This window comes from Podarcis filfolensis (genome assembly GCF_964270895.1).
Source record: "Podarcis filfolensis genome assembly, chromosome: 13".
Taxonomy (NCBI): domain Eukaryota; kingdom Metazoa; phylum Chordata; class Lepidosauria; order Squamata; family Lacertidae; genus Podarcis; species Podarcis filfolensis.
Window position 1 is genome coordinate 18659567 of NC_139615.1, and position 20066 is coordinate 18679632.

Sequence of the window (20066 nt, forward strand, 5' to 3'; positions counted from 1 at the left end):
TTGTAGTTGATTAATCAATTAGTTACTCACTTAAATCTACACAAATGTGAATATAAGTGGGGGAATCGTTCTACAAAATGGCATACTTTACTCCGTTATTAAATGACACAAGCCTGAATCGCACCAGGCATCATCCTGGATACATGACCTTTCATACATAGGAAGGGGCATCTCTTTTAAAATGCTGCTTGCTATCTGCAGTTTGTTAAGTCCTTATAGGAAGAAAAATTGAACTAGGTCCACGCAAATGCTACAATCCTATATACCTTTCTTCCAACCCGAGGATCGCCTTTCCTTCTTGGCGACCTTCTGGGGGCCACATGCCAGGGCTGGGCAGGGCCAGAGGCAAAAGTGGGCAGACCGAGACATGTGAAATTTGCCTTTCTGCAGAAGGCTATTTTCCACACCCACCTCCCTACCCTCCATCTAGACAAACAGGAAGCATGACCAGAGCCCAAGGACCAATTCCAGCCAGGGAAAAACTCTTGAGGAGGGTGTGGATCATGTCTGGTGAAGGCCGTGGCTCTGGATGGACTGTGGCCTGGGGAGAGCCCTGAGGGCCAGGCAGAAAGGCCTGGAGGGCCACATTTTACCCCCGTCCCTGCTATAACCTGTGAATAACTCCCATTCAACTTGATGGAACTTAACCTCTGAGTTGACAAACATAGGATTGTACTGTGAGTTAGTTGCCCATAAGTCCCACTGGAATCAATGGGTGTTAAGTCAATCACTGATACCTTTTCACATTTATTTAAATGGGATGTAAGCGCAACTAGTTTGGTTTGAATTCGACCCACTTCTGAAATCCGTTGACTGATTCAACAGAGTCTCCTTTTAAGTCAACCAAAACTGCTCCCTACTTTCTTGTTTTAACGAATTAAGCAACCAACCGTTCAATCCTATACATGCCTACTCAGAAATCAGCCCCACCCAGATCCATGGGGCTTATTCCATGGCAAATGGGTAGAAGATGATGACATACGACTGGGAAGCTATTATCCAACCCAAGTGAAGCCTGGTGCCAGGCTTGACGGACCCCCTGGTTTGATCCCTGGGCAAGAGGGAAGGGAAGGAGATGCCATCAAGGCAGGGGAGGGGTGTGGGCACTAGGCCTGAGTCCTTACCTTGATCACCTCAGGACATGCATAGTGAGGAGAACTGCAGCCCAGCATTGGGGGCAGAAAAGAGAAAGACAGAGAGACAGAGGAAGAGTGAAACGCAGGAGAAAGCAGATCCCCCCAGGGCCTCGGGTTCAAACAGGCATGTGAAGAGGAGCCTGCGGGACTTCTTCCCACCCACCCACCCACAAGCACACCACCCCCAAAACCTAAGATGTATTTGTGGAGGGAAAATGTCCCCCCTGTTCATTCTTGTCCCACAAGTGCTGGGTGGTTTCAGCTGCCAGGTCCAGGAGGCTGGCCACAAGGAGGCAAGAAGAGAGACTGAGGCAGTGAAGGAGCCTGCACATACATTTAAAGCGCATGTAGCACACATTTGGTAAGGTAAAGGTAAAGGACCCCTGGACGGTTAAGTCCAGTCAAAGGCGACTATGGGGTTGTGAAGCTCATCTTGCTTTCAGGCCGAGGGAGCCGGTGTTTGTCCACAGACAGCTTTCTGGGTCATGTGGCCAGCATGACTAAACCGCTTCTGGTGCAACAGGACACAGCGACAGAAACCAGAGTGCACAGAAACGCCATTTACCTTCCTGCCCCAGTGGTACCTATTTATCTACTTGCACTTTGATGTGCTTTTGAACTGCTAGGTTGGCAGGAGCTGAGACAGAGAGCTCACCCCATTGTGGGGATTTGAACCGCCGACCTTCTGATCAGCAAGCCCAAAAGGCTCAGTGGTTTAGACCACAGTGCGACTCACATCCCCCTAGTACACATTTAAAGCACGTGAACTAGCACACATGAAGCACATGGAACAACTCCTCAGCCTTCCTTGGCACTGCCCTCCATTTTTTTCTGGGGAGTGTCATCACATTGACACCATACATTTAATATTCATTTAAAGCACACAGCTCGCCCCCAAAGAATCCTGGGAGCTGTGGTTTGTTAAGAGTGCTAGGAATTGTTGCTCTGTGAAGGGTAGGAACAGTTCCCAGGATCCTCTGGAGAAGGTCATGTATTTTAAAATTATGGCAGGTATGTAGCCATAGGTGTGCTTTAAATGTATGCTAAAAGTGCTTTGAATGTATGGTGTTGATGCTGTGATGGTGGAAGTGTTTTGGGTGTTCATTATTTATCTATTTTAAATGTGAGGGGGTGGTTTTTGGGGGAGGGGGGTTACACTGCCTTTGCATCACACTGGCATTTACATCAGCTTACAAAAAAGGAAAAAGCAACTTAAAAAAATTCAAATAAAATACAGATTATAAACATTCAAAAAACAACTGCAAATTTTATAAAGGATGTGCAGTCATGTGGCTGCAACTAGGCAATCTCAAAGCATTTCCTTCAGTTCCTCCCAGAACGAAATATGTCCCAGCTTTGAGGCTAAAGAGCTGGCAAGCAAAGTTCACTTTCGGGCCAAAAAACCAGTCGTGGTATTATTCATGCTATCAGTAGTTACGTGATTTTAAAAAACAACAAAACAAAGCATATTTCAGCTGGGGGAAGTAAATTCAGATTTAGACCGTGACATGAAGACAGTGGGGCCTTAACCACAGTCCCCAGTTGGATCAGGCTTTCCCACAGCTGCTATTTGTCCCAAAAGAGATGTTGCCATTGTCACCAAATAGAAGGCAGAGAGGTGCGAGGGCTGATCAGAACTGGAACAGGGTCAGGGCACAGAGTTAAAGCCCTGCTCCCCTGACAGCACAGTCCGGACCTGGATCGGGGGTGGGAAGGCAAGCACACAGTAGCTGCTATTTCCTTTTTTAAAAAAACAATTCACAAAATTACTAATCACGTGAGTGACGTCACGTTCAGTTTGGGCAGTGCTGAACTTGAGAAGCTGCAGTGTGAAAAACCAGAGCCCACATCTGTCTTCTTTTTGCTAGCATATTTTTTTCTTTCTTTTCCAGATTGACAGCCTTAATGGGAGAATGACTGGTAGGGCTACCAATCGGGTTTGGGAATCCCAGAGCAGAGGGTGGAGCAAGGGAGAGCCGTGGTGGTGTGGGCCAGAGAAAGCGGTGAATTACTGTACCTCTGTTCCCTGGGAAGGGTGTAAGAGAACAGCATAGGGATAGGTGGGAGGGTCGACCTATGGCAACACAGCCAAGGTGGCATAGCTCATGTCATTCCCTGGATGAGACCCTTGTGCCACTCCATTATAGGGCTGGCAAATCCCCCCCCAAAATCCACCCCTCTGCTGCAAACGCAGGAGTGATTGACATACTATACAGCAGATGTTTCTGATTTCTGGACACTCCAGTGAACCCCATCATGTGTGAAAAGGAAGCACATTTTTTAAAAAGACATGCACCAGCTTCTCGGGGTTTGCAGACGTGCGCTTCCTTCCCACTTCACGTTTTATGGTATTCCCTGCAGGAAACACCTGCAGTGCTTTTGGTGTTCCTGCCAAACAAGGATCAACTGATGCCTTGACTCCTCATCCTCATCCTCCTCTCTTTTGTGGTGTTGTGTGCAACCCTCCAATCAGTCCTCCACATGTAGAGGTTGGCTCACCCACAACTTGTTTCCAGCAGGCTATCTCCGACCTGCAGGGAGGCCATGCCGAAATCTGCAATCCGGATATTGTTCTTCTCATCCAGCAACAAGTTCTCCGGCTTCAAGTCTCGGTGGCTGGGGAGGTCCAAACAAAACGAATGGAGACTGGTCAGCGGGAGACACAAAAGGCACATGCACGCGAAACATCCCTTGAGGTCAAGTAGCTACATCTGGGATCATCCCAGTGAAGGAAAGGCGATCAGAATGGACTTGCTTTTCCCCGCCCCTTGAGCAGGTTTATTAAACACAGGTGCTGAATCGGACTTGTGGCCCAGTGGCCAGGGAATGTGCTGGATTTCAGAGAACCCAAGCTTTCTTTTTGAAACAGGAACAAGTTTCTAGTTGCCATGGCTAGGGAAATGGCATTGGGGCTTGCTTGATCAGAATAAGAAGTAGCTATCCCAGAGTTGCTATCCTGAGAAATCATCCAAAACACACAATGAACAGCAGGGTGCTTCAGCTAGCCCTCCTTGCTGACTATCCTGGGTTATTCACAATTCACCATGTTACCCTACTATAGAAACTGTCCTGCATACTAAGATCAGGGCAAAGTAAGTCAAGAGCTCCTGAAATGGCCAGAGGTTTTGTTTTCTACTTTGCTCACTTCAGCCTCTCCTTCCTCCTCAGTGAATCTGAAACTAGACTGCATATTTCAATCAGCCTAAGCCTACAATTGTTGCGACGAGAGTTGCCAACTTATCACTGTCTCTTCACCCCTGAACAGCAGCTCAACGTGCGGAACAGAGTAGGTAATGGCTTCTCCTTGGTCTGGTTGGACTGTGCAGAAGGGAAGAGAAACCTAAGGCCCTTCAGGCCTCACTATCTGACCCCTAGGACTCTCTCAAAACCCCACCCCCTTTCCAGGCTATACCCATCACTGGCCTCTGCTTCATGCTTTACTCACAAGCTCCTTGAGCTTTGCTAATGCCTCTTGTTTGCCTTGGAGGAAAGATGGAGAGAGGAGTGTAGGCAGAGAGAAAAACCTCTGGCTTTTGAACAGCTGGGACATAACCTACTGGATAAAGGCTAAGACTGGAGTCACAGCCAATGCTCCACCCACTTTTGCCTTTGGCCACACCCACAACCGGCAAGGGCCCCCCAGAAAAGTTGCCCACAAGGCAATGTGGTCCTTGGATTGAAAGAGGTTCCTCACTCTGGTTGTACAGCCACAGAGCACATTTCAGTGGTCCATAAGGCAGTGGACGATCCAAACACAGTCTCAGCGACTCAGGGAAGGGACAGCATGATGGTTATGATGATGATTAAATAAATAGACAGGTAAGCTATTATTTTGATAGCTCAAAGTGGCTTACAAAATGAGGACTTTGAAATAAAGCATCATAGACAGAATACAACACAATCAATACTTACACAATACCAAGGGAACAAAATGCTATGGCAGCAGAAGAAAAATAAACCATAAGAAAAATCATTTTTCCCCCTTTCCTGCTGGGAAAAAAAAGAGCTACTTAGCAATATGTGATAACAGCAGCAGGCAATGAGCAGCCGAAGAGATGAGGGAAGATACTCACCATATAGAATAGCTATGGCAGAAATCCAAAGCTGAGACAATTTGTCGGAAAAACTTCCTGGCTTCCTTGGGTGTGAGGCGTCCCTTCTTCACCAAGTAGTCAAAGAGTTCCCCTCCTGAGACATGTTCCAAGACAAGGTATCTGACGCGGAAGGAGGCAGAGGGACCGAGAAGCAGGGAAAATCGGGAAAGAGGTCATGAGAATCCATCAGGCCTCCTGTTGAGAACAACCTCACCGAATTCCTTCTAAGCTGGAGCAATTGCAAAGCAGACTGGGAGAAAAGAAAGCTAAATGCTTTGCCACAGAAGGTGGATGGGAAACCTGGTGCCTTCCAGATGTTGTTGGACTACAACTCACATCACCCCAGACCTTTGGCAACGCCGGCTGCGGCTGATGGGAGTTGGAGTGCCAACATCAAGATGGCGATAGGTTGCCCATCCCTGCTATAGAAAGAACAAGGATGAGCAGTTCAATGTATCTTCAAGTCACTTTTGGGTAAGATGAATTGCCAACTGTTATGCAATCCCAAAACACTGTGCAGACACCAGCTGTTGTAGCTGTAGAACCCAGAAGAGAGAAGCCACAGCTGTTGCAAACATGACAAAATTGCCTCATGGAAAGCACTTCTCTGAAATAAAAACTGGGCAATGTACAAGTCATGGGTGGTAGCAGCGGCTTCACACTTTGCTTAGTTGCATCTGCACTGAGGAAAGTGTAACCAGCCCCAGGTTCCCAGCCGACATACTGTATACAACACCACATGCAGCTAAATACACATGTGAGCAATCTCACACAGGACTGTTAACATTACATTAAGCATGCCATATATTAAACATATAAGTGTCGTTCAGCCCAGACAATGAGGTCCAGCTTCAAGGGCCTTCTGGCGGTTCCCTCACTGTGAGAAGTGAAGTTACAGGGAACCAGACAGAGGGCTTTCCCATCAGATGTCAAGGAAATAAGCAACTATCTGATTTTTAGAAGACATCTGCAGGCAGACCTGTTTAGGGAAGCTTTTAATGTTTGATGTTTTATTGTGTTTTTAATATTCTGTTGGGAGCAGCCAGATGGGCAGGGTATAAATAGTAAACTGTTATTATTGTTATTATTATTATAACTGCTTTCCACGCCATGTCTAAAGTGGTCTTTGGCTCTCAGGACATTACAGCAGTTTGCAACAGCATGAACCTAGGCATTTCTGCTTGGAAGTAAGTCCCTGCGGTGTTCAATGGTTCTCACTCCCAATTTTACATCATATGGCGCTCCTAGGCATAATTATTCAGCAATAAAGTCCCATCAGTTCAATGACCTGGTTTGCACAGTATGCCAAACCATGGATTGTTTAGCCTAACTAAGGTTTCTCTGAATATGTCAACCTGGCCCAACAGACTAACCACGTGAAACCATAGTTTATGGTTGACTTTTGGAATCGTGGCTTTTTAAAACTATGGTTTGCTGTTATGTCCAGCCTTCTTAATTGTACTTTGTTTGGCCATCCTGTCCCAGATCCACACCAAGCTCCAAAGGCATTGCTTGGCAAGAAGCAGCTGGAAAACAAACCAAGCTCTGCAGAAACAAGCTATGGTTTGTTTGGCTGTCTGTGAGGCAACTTACAGTTTGTTGAACATCATTAAAACAAACCACGGTTTAGCATTATGTTGGAACTCAGTCCTGAGTAGATGCATTCAAGATTGCCCTGCACCACCACCACTAATATTGCTATTGTTATTAATATTTCTATAACACCATTCACCTGAGAATCACAAGGCAGTTTACAATATAAAAACACAAAAATTAATAGCAAAAACAATACCCCCTACAATTTAAAAGGCCATAGATTTATTATTATACCTCCCGTCTCCCTGCCAAGTAAATGACAGTACATTTCAAGTCTACGTCGACCTAATTCTCAAAGGTTGTAATGGGGAAGCCTAAGGGTACACTGGACAGAAGTGATTTAAAAAAACAACAACCAAAAATCTATCTTGGGAGAGCTTGGAAGTTTCTTTACTCTTTCCCCACTTCACACACACAAAATAGTTTTTGCCAATAAAGGAGACCTCTTATTCAGGCGAAGATTAAAGTAGTTGCAGGCCCGAAGCACTCTCATACTTGTAGCCCTCCAACACAGACCAAGTGATAGATATTTATGTTATATAGGTCCCATAATCTCTATAAACAAGAGAACACTGCAAGGCTCTCTTTGCATAGAGAATGAGCTTTTGCAAAAAAATAAATAAATAAAATTAAAAATTAAAGTCAGCTGTGATTTTGCCAGCAAAAGCAGCCTCAACGTTAATGTTTAATTTACATTTACTTAAGACGTATTATACCTGTATGTCGATGAATGATTTCATAAACCGCTAAACCAAACAACCTGCTTTAATTGGATTTTTGTAGGCCTCAAACTTTTCCATAGGCCCTTGGGAGTTTCGTAGGCCCCAGGCACTGAGGTCTATTTTCCCTAACGGAAAATACCCTACCTATAGGTAAGACACAAAGGGGTTGGAGGAAGAAGCTGCCCGGAGGAAACATTTTGAATTTCATTTCAAATGGTTTTACAATGCAAAATTATTTCCTCAAGGCAGCAGCCTCTTCCTCCAACCTCTTTCTCTCCCTCACTCACACAAACACCTCCTCCCATTGTGTCAGCGGGAGGAGGATGACAAAGAGAGCTTATGTGTGGGGATTGCCAGTTGTCTGGCACCGCCTGGTATTCTGGACGGCCCTCTCGCACACAACACACACACACACACACACACACCACACACACACATGTTCACAGAGGCTCTGCCGCTCTGGCGATCTTCACACACATGCAGCAACACAGCTATCTCCTACCTAGGAAACCACCCCATGGTGCCAAGAATTTCAGAAGCAGATGGGATCGCCAAACACTTTTCTTTTTTTAAAAAAAAATGTGTTATTTTACGGATCCCGTCCCTCTGCCTTTAACAGCAGACTCGACACGCAGAAACCAGGCATCTACTCTCACCTGATCTCCGCAAATAAATGTTTCGGCAGCTAATATTTCTGTCGCACTGAACATTAAACACACACAAAAATAGTCGGTTTGCTCAGCCTGTGGCTCCCGCCGTGTGTACACACAACATGAAACACAAACCCACGCCTAACCAGCACCTGCCTTGTCGTTTCTTAGCAAACGATGTCGTTTCGATGTGGCTTTCCTCCCCCACCCCCCTGAACCAGCTTCAAATCCGAATGGAGAAAAAGAAGCACCTAGCTGCCAGCGATGCATCTGTGCAAAAGGGAGCAGTGGGTTTTGTGGAGGTGTGAAGGGGGGAAGAGGACTGGCGCTGCTTTGGGTTTGAGCGCAGAGAAAGGAGGAGACCAGCTCTGAGCACGACAGAAGCATGAACCGGCTCCACAACCACACAGGCCCCAGCTATTATTTATCACATGTTGGCATCCTGGCTTCCAGAAGCCATATGTATGGCCTGGCGAGCACACCAAAGTAGGCCCAAAGCCAGAAACGCAGTTGCAGCAAGGGAGGGGAAATCATTGCAGAACAGCCAGAAACATAGACGGCCAGCCGCCTAACCACGTTTAAAATTACTTCTCAGGGTCAGACTTCACATTATTATATTAAGCACGCTCCTTTTAAGAAGTGATTAAGGCCCAGCAGTCCCCTTTCTTAACAACAACAACAAAAAAGCTGCTATTTGTCCCTGAAGATGCTATTATGGAGGGGATTTTTGGCAAGGAAGCAGCACAAGGTCAAAGAATTAAGTTCCCTTCCCTGCACCAATGCCCCGATCCCACTCAGGACCTCTTGTGGCTGCTTTTTTATTAAGAGAGAGTCGTGGAAGGTCGTAATTGTTTGTTTTCTAAGTTGTTCAACGTTAACATGGCCTTTAGGGAGCAATTCAGTATAACCCTGCCAGCATGCTTTTTCCTCATCTCTCCACATGTAAAAGGGAAGGAGGTTAAGCATGCAAACACACCGCACATTTAAAACATGTGACTTCTCACAAAGATTCCTGGGAACCATAGTTTGATGAGGGTGCTGGGAATTGTAGTTCTGTGAGGGGGTAAACTACAGTTCCCAGGATTCTTTTTTTTGGGGGGGGAAACCAGTGCTTTTTTCTTTAAAAAATGTTTAGGGGTACTCTAATTTTCCCACTCATATTGAAATACTGCCCCTCAATGAGGCCAAACTTAGATTCATAAAACGTTTAGGGCAGGGGTCAGCAAACTTTTTCAGCAGGGGTGCCAGTCCACTGTCCCTCAGACTTTGTGGGGGGCCAGACTCTATTTTGAAAAAAAAGAATGAACAAATTCCTATGCCCCACAAATAATCCAGAGGTGCATTTTAAATAAAAGGACACATTCTACTCATGTAAAAACACACTGATTCCTGGACCGTCTGCAGGTCGGATTTAGAAGGCAATTGGGCCGGATCTGGCCCCCAGGCCTTAGTTTGCCCAGCCATGGTTTAGGGATATGCATCCCCCTGCGTCCCTCCAGAAAAAGGCATTGGGGAAAATAATGATAATAAGAGCAGCAGCAGCAGCAGCAGCAGCAGCAGCAGCAGCAACCACCACCACCACCACCACCACCCCACTTACCTGGGAGTAAGGCCCATCTAAATCAACCAGGCTTACTCCCAGATTAGGTGTGGTTAGGACTGCAGATTTAGCATGTTTTGTTTTGCTTTTAAGGAAGCAGAATGTTCAGGGAAGAAGTTTAGAATATCCCTGAGGTGGACCAGGATCCCCTGTGGCTACAACCCTGACTAGAAGGGATCCCCAGAATTTGTCCTGGAAAGAGGATCCTCAGCAGATATATCAACAAACAAAGTACACTACCCCCCCACCCCCATTCAAGCTATGACGTGATTTGCTCATAGGAAGCTCTGCTCCACTCTGATGGGGACATGTGAACATGGGGGGGGCTGGGGGGGGGAGAGGGAGGCCATCTGCAAATAAATACCTACAAATATTTTTTGTTCTCGTAGACATCATGGAGTTTGAGCACATGGGGGTGTTCAATCAGCTTCAGAATGGCAATTTCCCGCTCCACCTAGAAGGGAAGAGGGAGAGAATGCATGTGTGGTTATATACAGGGGGTAAAGAACAAACTCTTTTGAGCACTGCCCATGTCCTAGGATCTACAGAAGAGGAGCTTCCTCCTGGGTTCTCCGTGAAATAATTTATGAGGTATTATTTGTGCAAGATGCCTGGAGTGGGTTTCCAGCCAGCTGGAGGAGGTCTCAATCAAACAAAATAAAAAAACGGACAGTGGTGGATGTGACTCAATAGAAAGTAGAAAGACAAGCCAGGTTGGCTGTGTCTAAAGCTCTGATAGAAACTGTGGGTTATATCCACATCATATGCACATTTAAAGCACACAGGCGGAATTGACGTCCAGGGGGAATTTCCAGAAGGCGGAGCTTTGTCCTGGATCTTAGGCAAGTCAATCGAAAAATTGTGTTTTTTAGGCATGGAGGGGGGGGGGGAGCTCCACAACTTTGGGGTTTGTCTGGTTTTTACTTTTTGAAATATAGCAGCCGTAGGGGTGCTGGGAGTTATAACTCTGTGAAGGGTAAACTACAGTTCCCAGTATTTCTTTTGGAGGGGAAGCAATGTGCCTTAAATTTATGGAATGGATTATACAACTTTTGATGTTCAGCACTACAAATATTGACCCAGGAGTACTTTAAACCAGGCAGTGGCTCACACGGCCACCGAGGCTGCTAGTCTAAGAGAACACCACCCCAAGACCTTTTGATAAAGGGTGGTGTATTAAATTGAATAAATAAGTACCATATTTTTCGCTCTATAAGACGCACCAGACCACAAGACGTACCTAGTTTTTGGAGTAGGAAAACAAGAAAAAAAATATTCGGAATCTCAGAAGCCAGAACAGCAAGAGGGATTGCTGCGCAGTGAAAGCAGCAATCCCTCTTGTTGTTCTGGCTTCTGTGATAGCTGCACAGCCTGCATTCGCTCCATAAGACGCACACACATTTCCCCTTACTTTTTAGGAGGGAAAAAGTGAGTCTTATAGAGCAAAAAATACAGTAAGTACAGGTCCCTCCAGCCAGGAGTTTGACATGACAGCCCATGATCCTTCAAGCCTAGGAAGTCAGATGCTGCTGCTGGGCCAAGCTGATGCTATTGAGGGATATTTAAGGTGCCTATAGATTGTATTTGCAGGAGGGAGTCAAACATTTTGGGAAATTTGTTGTTGTTTAGTCGTTTAGTCGTGTCCAACTCTTCATGACCCCAAACCTAAATTGGGAAATTTACGTTTGTGCAATCAAAGAGCTCTGTCACCCTGGTGCAACAAATCCACTTAAAAAATAATCAGCCTCTTTGCAGTTAGCGAAATGATGCAGAAAGGTGTTTATAAGTGTAGAATGAACAAATGATTAATGGGAAGTATAAACGCCCCACACGTAAGTCAGAATGAATGCTCATTGTCATGTAACCTCTCCACAACCAAATCAGAATAAATGCCAGATTATAATCTAAACTCCACATAAACTTCGTACAAGCAAATCAAGGCAAATGCTCCATAAATAGGTCAACTGAAGCAGCCCAAAGGCTTGCAGACCTGCTGATTTCTTTCAGCCTGGCAATGTCTTGCAGAGGGAGGCCACCTGGTCCCCCATTTTTACCTCCAGATTTCGGCTCCTAGCCTGTCTGTCTCCAGCTTGCCAGCCTGCCTCTGCTGGGGCACCACCTGATGTTGCCAAACACGGCGCTTCCAATCTTGCGCATGCCTCCAAGTGTGCAAAGCCTCCCATTCCCACCCCACCTGGTATATCAGAAGGGGACACAGGATTGTGTCAGCTGCTGAACGTTTCGTTCTGGCCTTGGCGAGTGGCAAGTGAGGGCGTACTGAGAAACATCTTCACTGTTCGTTTCAAAGCTTCAAGCTCCTTTTCTCCCACGGTCTGACAAATGGACAGGGGTTTTTGTGTGTGTTCTTTACATGTTACAGCCTCCACAGAAAAACTGCTCAAAACTGCTCCATAGCATAGCTAATATCACATGGCATGTGGAGCAGCTCATCATTCAGGGATTTTCTCCATGTCAGCACAAACTTCAGGAAAGGGGGAGGGAATCACACCAGCGCGAGGGGGAAATGCTCCAACTAAGCTGATCCGCACCATGTGATTAAACTGCTATCATGTGGACTAAGTCAAAGTCCTGGACTGAGGCCTAGTATACTGATGAAGGCTGGCGATGCCATCAGCTCACGCTAAACCTTGCAAAGGACGCTGGTCCAGAAACAAGGCAGGCCTTCTGTATCATGTGACACCTGGCAAAATAAGTCTGGAATACGGGAACCGCGTGAGCTCGCCCATTTTTAATCTTGCTTTATTTTCTGCGCTTTCTCAGCTCTCATTTTCAGCCAAGGAATTTATTTTTATTTTTTTAAAATAATTTTTATTAACAGACCAATCAAATCAAATCACATAAATTCCAAATTACAGAGCCGAATTTTAATTTTTTTTGTTGGGGGTACCCATATTTCAAGTTCCGAAAGGGATCCAATCATCTTGTTGCTGCTGCTTTAATGTCCACTCAGCCAAGGAATTTAGAGGGTCAATCCTTCAACAGGAGATACAATCGTACCGCTCTTATGACATCCAAATCAAACAAACAATAAACAAGCCCGACATTTTTTACTAGTTTCTGCATCTTCTTCCTGCTTTCTAACTCACCAATGTCTGCATTTGGCAAGAGTATGATAGTGTTTTGCACTTCTCTCTGCAGTGAGGTAAAAGGTAAAGGGACCCCTGACCTTTAGGTCCAGTCATGGCTGACTCTGGGGTTGTGGCGCTCATCTCGCTTTATTGGCCGAGGGAGCCGGCGTACAGCTTCTGGGTCATGTGGCCAGCATGACTAAGCCGCTTCTGGCGAATCAGAGCAGCGCACGGAAACGCCGTTTAGCTTCTCGCCGGAGTGGTACCTATTTATCTACTTGCACTTTGACGTGCTTTCGAACTGCTAGGTTGGCAGGAGCAGGGACAGAGCAACGGGAGCTCACCCCGCCGCGGGGATTCGAACAACCGACCTTCTGACCAGCAAGCCCTAGGCTCTGTGGTTTAGACCACAGCACCACCTGCTAGTAAATTCATTCCAAGCCATGCTGTGTAGGCTGTGAATGTGTCTGACCACATCTGGCAAGGCAACCTGGGTTGAAATTTCTGTAAAGATGAAGTGGAGAGACTGAGACTCAGCAGGTACAATATATATATATATATATATATATATATATATATATATATATATATATATATATATATATTCGCTGTCCATATATATATATATATATATATATATATATATATATATATATATTCGCTGTCCTTACACCATTCCCAACAAACCAACCCACATGCTCACCTTCATCAGTACTGACTCCGAAAGCTTTTCCCGGTTCACAATCTTAATCGCCACTTTCTGCCCTGTGATGCAGTGTACGCCCAGCTTCACCAGACCTATGGAAATGAAAAGAAGCACCAGAGAAGATCTGTCACAGTGCAGCACATCGTAACAATGCGAAGCAGGTTAATGATGATCTAAGTCAAATTTCCTTCCCACCAAATGTACCCCTTTTAAAAGGTGCAAAATGTACTTCCTCTGTACAGAGATGGGGGGACCTGTAGCCCCAAGGTGTTGCTGGACTACAGTTTCCATCATCCCTGCCCACTGGCCATGTTTGCTGAGGCTGATGGGAGTTGTAGTTCAGCAACATCTGGAGGGTCACATATTCCCCACCTCTTGTATTGGGTTACTTTGATCATACACCGTAGGCAGCTTAAGGGCTACAACGGGGTGGTCCTTTACTTTTTTTTTTAGTACTTTGGAGTGATTAATGCCATGACTAGAGGCTTGCACATATGAAAGCAACATAGGGACCTAAGGCACACTTTCTGTGCACACTTACTGAACACAGTGAGCTTTGTTTACACCTCTGATCTCCCAGCACATTTGCAAACAATGTAAATATTAGAAAGAGACCTTTATGCCACAATCCTCGGTCTGTCTGCCTGAAAGTAAGCCTCACTGCGTTCAACCTAAAAGGTAAAGGTAAAGGATCCCTGACAGTTAAGTCCGGTTGCGAACGACTCTGGGGTTGCGGTGCTCATCTCGTTTTACAGGTCGAGGGAGCTGACATTTGTCCGCAGACAGTTTTTCCGGGTCATGTGGCCAACATGACTAAGCCACTTCTGACGAAACCAGAGCAGCACACGGAAACGCCATTTCCCTTCCTGCCGGAGCAGTACCTATTTATCTACTTGCACTTTTTGGCACGCTTTCAAACTGCTAGGTGGGCAGGAGTAGGGACCGAGCAACAGGAGCTCACCCTGTCGCGGGGATTCGAACCGCCGACCTTCCAATCGGCAAGCCCAAGGCTCAGTGGTTTACACCACAGCGCCACCTGCGCTTACTTCCAGGCAAATGCCGTGTAGGATTACAGCCAAACTCTTCTGCGATCTTATCCAAAGGAAATCAGTGCTTCCCCTGATGGCAGGGAGTGTCTCACAGTATCTGTTGCTGATGTGCAAGGAAATGCTTAAATTCTGGTGTCAATGTGTTTCAAGAATACTTTGGAAGACATTGTGCTCCCAATTCACATGGAAGGGACCATGTTCATTATGCTGCTTTCTGTACTCCCCGCTTTCTCAAGGAGTAGTAGGTTTCAGCAGAAGCTCATACAGAGACAGTTTGCCCTTGCAGGAAACTGAGCTGGACCATCAGGCACTCTGACTGTGAGTACATTCTAAGGATGGGGCAGGTAATGAAGCCACCTGGATCATGGAGAGAGGGGACATAGCTCAGTGGCAGAGCCACGCTTCACGTACAGGGCATCCCAGGTTCAATTCCTGGTATCACCAGTTAAAAAGAACTGATAGCATTTGCATCATCTCTCTCTCTCTATTTTGTACAGTATAATAATATTTTATTATTTTTTCCAGAGCGAAAGTTACATTTGTTACTCAACAGTTATATTTCAGCTCAACATTCAACGGACAGCATAAACTCTGGACTGTGCTACTAAATACTTATTTTGCAGGAGTTGGGGATATTTTTGTTTTTCTCATTTTTAATTAAATATGCCTGGCAGTGCACCCTATACATGATGGCAACTATAGAACAGTACCTTTCACCACACAAAAGAGAGACTGAATACCGTCACTATTTCTCAGGTTCCCAGACGTAATGAATGGATCCCCAATTAATTCAGATTCCCTGCCTATTCCCTTCCCTTGCAAAGGATGAATCACTGTAAGGACTTCTAAAGAGTGGAGTTCTCAAATAAATCCTATGAATTAGAAACAGCTGCCCCAAAATTATCCCAGATCAGTGCCTGTCCTACGGCTCCAAAATACACCTTATGTCTGAAAGGGGCATTGAATGTAATGAGATTACTAAAACTGCTAAAAAATTATTTCACAGACTGGAATCAGTCCACAAGCTGTTGGATAACAGGCTCTGATCTAGCCCACCATTGTGCCCTAACAAAAGATACTCTATACCAGCCTTCCAAATTAGCTCATCAAAATTATTAGCTCACAATAATTTGGCCTAACCCATAAGGTTAGTACAACTTTTTCCAACCTGACTCCCCTCAGATGTCTGGGACTATGTATTCTTCCAGATGATTTATTTATTGAGCATTCACCCTGATTTGCTTGCACAAAGTTTATGTGGAGATTAGATTATAATCCAGTCTTTACTAAGCATTTGTCCCAATCTACTGGGGACATTGTTATACAACAATGAGCATTCGTCCTGATTTGCTTGTGTGGAGTTTATATGTCTTCCCGTTAGTCATTTGTTCATTCTACATTTCTCCGTCACTTTCCTAACTGCAAAAAGTTGGCTACTTTTTAAAAGTGAACTAGTGCAAGGCAACAGAGTGCTTTAATCTGCTTTAATTATGCAAAACCAACAATTTCCTGGTGGGCACTTGAATCCCTTCTGCAAAATATTGACAGTCTGGAGGCATCCTATGACTACCATCAACCCCAGTCAGCACAGCTGAAAAAGGTTGGGTTAGGACGGTTTGTTCCCCTTCTAAACAAGACAAATCCCTTTTCAAAATCAAGTGTCAAAGCAGTCCCTTTTGATAAAATGGATGGCATATATGAGATAAACAAGTGATCGTTACAGGGGATTCCATTTAAAAATGTTGTCATCATCCTGCTCCACTATTGCCCATACTGCCCTGTCCCACAAGAGAAGGAATATGGTGAATTTGAGGAGGGGGAATTTATCCTGGACGACCCTTGTCCCTTGCTCGTGGAGTACCTCCAGTTTAGCTTGAGCCTGGCATCAGCAACAAGTTCCGTCAATAACGGGCCTTGTAGGGACTTTTTAGACACCTCATCTGGGATCAGCAGATCCCTGAGATAAAAGCTAATGATCACATGGGTAATTCTGGAGAAAGCAAAATTTTAACGGCCAGCCAAGAGGACTGGTGGTGAGTTTCAAATGGCCCCTGCCCCAGAAGGCCATTTATATACCCCAGTCTCCCACCTAGCAAATAGGGCTGGATAGAAACACAGGCTGTGTACACATTACGTGCTTGAAATGCAGCTCAGTTTGGATTGAAGCTGGTTTTGGGGGAGGATGCATCAAATACAATATTTCAGAAGAAATGACAGGATAGATTTGAATTGCAGCTAACACTGTGTGTACACCACTTCGCAACCCAGCACTGGGAGTGGACTGCATGCAGAATATACAGGAGCGTGCACAAAACATTGTAAGGCAAGACTCTTCCTCCATTCCCTGCTTCTCTCAGCCCAGGGTCTTAGATCTTGGGGCCAAACTTTGTGTGCTGGGCAAACACATGTGAAATACATGCTTGTCCTCTTCATAAAGCAAGCAGGAATTGAGGAGGGAGGGAGGCTGCATGCCTGACACAGAAAGAAAGAAGGGAGCAAAAATTCCATCATGCTTCCCTGCCTTTCCTTGACACACTCCGCTGCTTTTAAGCATAAGGACATAGAAAGCTGCCTTATACCAAGGGCACTTCTAGACTGTCACTCTTCCTGGGTGGAATTCAATTGCCCACCAGCCAATTCAGGCTGCACAATTAAGAGTTGACTGGGAGGTCTTGTGCCAACTAACCCACTTCCCCACAAAAGGACCAGACTTTCTGCCATAAGGAGAGTGACTGGAAAGCGTGGGGCGTCATCTAACCACTCCGCAAACAAATAAAAATGCCCACCAGATTGTCAGCAACGTCTGATCTCCCTGCAAACACATCAGGCTGAGTGAAAGGATTTGAGTCGGACGCTTGATCCACCTCCTGTAGCTCAGTATTGTCTATGTTTACTAGCCAAGGCTCTCCAGAGTTTGAAGCAGGGGACATTCCTAGCGCTTCCTGGAGATGCTGCTGGCATGAATTCCATATACATAAATATCTGGGGGCCCTTCTGCATGCAGTGGATGGTCTAACACTGAGCTTCAGCTGTTCCCCGAACAGCAGTCTCCCCCGCCAGCCCCAATACCAGAAGAGAGCAAAGCAAGAGAGGTAAGGCTGGAGAGGAAACGGGTTTCTCTGCTCCCTCAGATGCTCCTTTATGGCATAAAACGTAGATCTCGCTCCCACCTTATATGTGAACAATTCAAAATGCGGTTGACATACACGATTGCCCAGCAAATCTAACTGGGGTCTGGGAGCCAATGGTACCCGTTGTTAGGCCCATACTGCATCACCTCAAGTTCTTTCTTTATTTGTGCCAAAACTTGTAGCCATACATTTGCTCTCTGGTATCAAGAAGTTCAGAGGCCTGGGCATCCTCCTCTATGAATGCTGAATACAGTGGTACCTCGGGTTAAGTACTTAATTCATTCCAGAGGTCCATTCTTAACCTGAAACTGTTCTTAACCTGAAGCACCACTTTAGCTAATGGGGCCTCCTGCTGCCGCCGCGCCGCCGCAGCATGATTTTTGTTCTTATGCTGAAGCAAAGTTCTTAACCCGAGGTACTATTTCTGGGTTAGCGGAGTCTGTAACCTGAAGCGTATGTAACCTGAAGCATATGTAACCCGAGGTGCCACTGTATATGTAGTGGGCAAAGCTCAGCGGCAGAGAATCGGCTTCACGTGCGTAATGTTGAATTCCTGGCATCTCCAGCTAGGGCTGCGAATGTCCCCTGCCTGAAATCTTTGAGAGATGCTGCCAGCCAGTGTAGACAGCACTGAGCTAGATGGCCTGACTTGGTATATGCTCCTATGTTAACACCTCTAGAATCCAGGGATTGTGGGCCCCTATGGCAAGAATGAGGACCCTCAGGACCAGGTGCCAAATGCAGCTCTGCAGGCCTGCCCAGGTCACACACCCCCAATTCTACTTTGCCTCCTCCTTCAGTGTTTTTGCCTGGCTGGAATGCGTCTGTGGACTCTGACAATGCCTCCTGCTTTCCTGGATGGAGGTGATGGGGTCAGGTGTGTCCGTGTGTGTCAGCATCGATTGCTCCACCCACTTTTGCCTTTGGCCCCGCCCACCACTGGCCCTCAGCTCTCTCATGGCGGCCCAGAACAGAATGCAGCCCTTGGGCTAGGAGAGGTTCCCCTCCTCTGCCATAAGAGCTTTCCCTAGGTGCTGCCCTGCCATGGGGCAGTGTGTGTGCATATCAGGGAATATACGGGTCAGGCACCTCAGGGGCCAGAGAGCAGAACAGCATGATAAGCCGCCCAGGAATGTGTGGTTTAGGCTTCAGTGCCCTCTTCAGGCCTGACCAGCAAAAAAGGCATACAAATAATAGCCTCCATTTGGCAGGCCACCATGGCCTCAACTACCTCAAAGTGTTGGTGCTGACCTTTAAAGCCCTAAACGGCCTCGGTCCTGTATACCTGAAGGAGCGTCTCCACCCCCTTCGTTCTACCTGGACACTGAGATCCAGCTCCAAGGACCTTCTAGCGGTTCCCTCCCTGCAAGAAGTGAAGTTACAGGGAACCAGGCAGAGGGCCTTCTTGGTAGTGGCACCCACCCTGTGGAGCCCCCTCCCATCAGACGTCAAGGAAATAAACAACTATCTGACTTTTAGAAGACATCTGAAGGCACCCCTGTTTAGGGAAGTTGTTAATGTTTGATGTTTTATTGTGTGTTCCCCCCCCCCTTACCAAGCTATTTATTCAATAATTCACAGAGAACGACGAAGGAATGCAACCTTCCAAAAAATGATGTTGCTCCAACTGAGCTCTTCCCGCCTCCCTTCCTAGCAACAGTACTTCCCCTTATGGTGGTTGACAGGGGCTAATTGTCTTAAAGTCCTTCACTCTTCAACTTTAAACATAGGCAGAGTTCTGGATGAAGGGGGGGTCCAAAATGCTCTCCAGTGATAACGTGTCACCTGGCTGCTCTGTCTCTGTCTTCCCTCTGTTTTTAATATTCTTTTGGAAGTTGCCCAGAGTGGCTGGGGAGGCCTGGCCAGATGGGCGGGGTATAAGATATTATTATTATTATTATTATTATTACTACCAGGGTTGCATGTCTGTGGCAGCTTCCAGCAAGATCTCGTGAGATCTTGCAGAGCTCTCGCGAGTTCTGAGAGATCTTGCCAGAAGCCGCCACTGTGCAACTGGTGGCAGGCAGGGCATCCCCAAGGAGGGCACCCTGTAGGGTTCCTCTGCTTCAGTCAGCCTCATGGGTGGGGCTGGCCCTGCAGAGGTAGAATCACAGAGTTGGAAGAGACCACGAGGGCCATCTCCCTGCAATGCAGGAATCTTTTTGCCCAACGTGGGGCTCAATCCCACAACCCCAAGATTCAGAGTCTCATGCTCTACTGCCTGAGGAGCCATCACAGAAGTAAAATATCATCCCCTGCTAATTGCTGTGGATTATGCCACTTAAAAGGGACA

The 20066-nt window shown here is 46.2% G+C and overlaps 1 protein-coding gene across 10 annotated transcripts in view; it reads right to left on the bottom strand.

Moving 5' to 3' along the window:
- Window positions 1-20066, bottom strand: part of BRSK1 (BR serine/threonine kinase 1) — a 54672-nt gene that overhangs the window by 20587 nt on the left and 14019 nt on the right. For 3 of the 10 annotated variants that reach the window (XM_083580203.1, XM_083580206.1, XM_083580205.1), the window contains 5 exons: window positions 13591-13685; window positions 10167-10252; window positions 5210-5350; window positions 3636-3752; window positions 1125-1158 (listed from right to left, as the gene is read on the bottom strand). In XM_083580203.1, the coding sequence (XP_083436329.1) occupies window positions 1125-1158; window positions 3636-3752; window positions 5210-5350; window positions 10167-10252; window positions 13591-13685 (473 nt within the window). The other 7 variants (XM_083580204.1, XM_083580207.1, XM_083580212.1 and 4 more) reach the window with 7 other exon arrangements.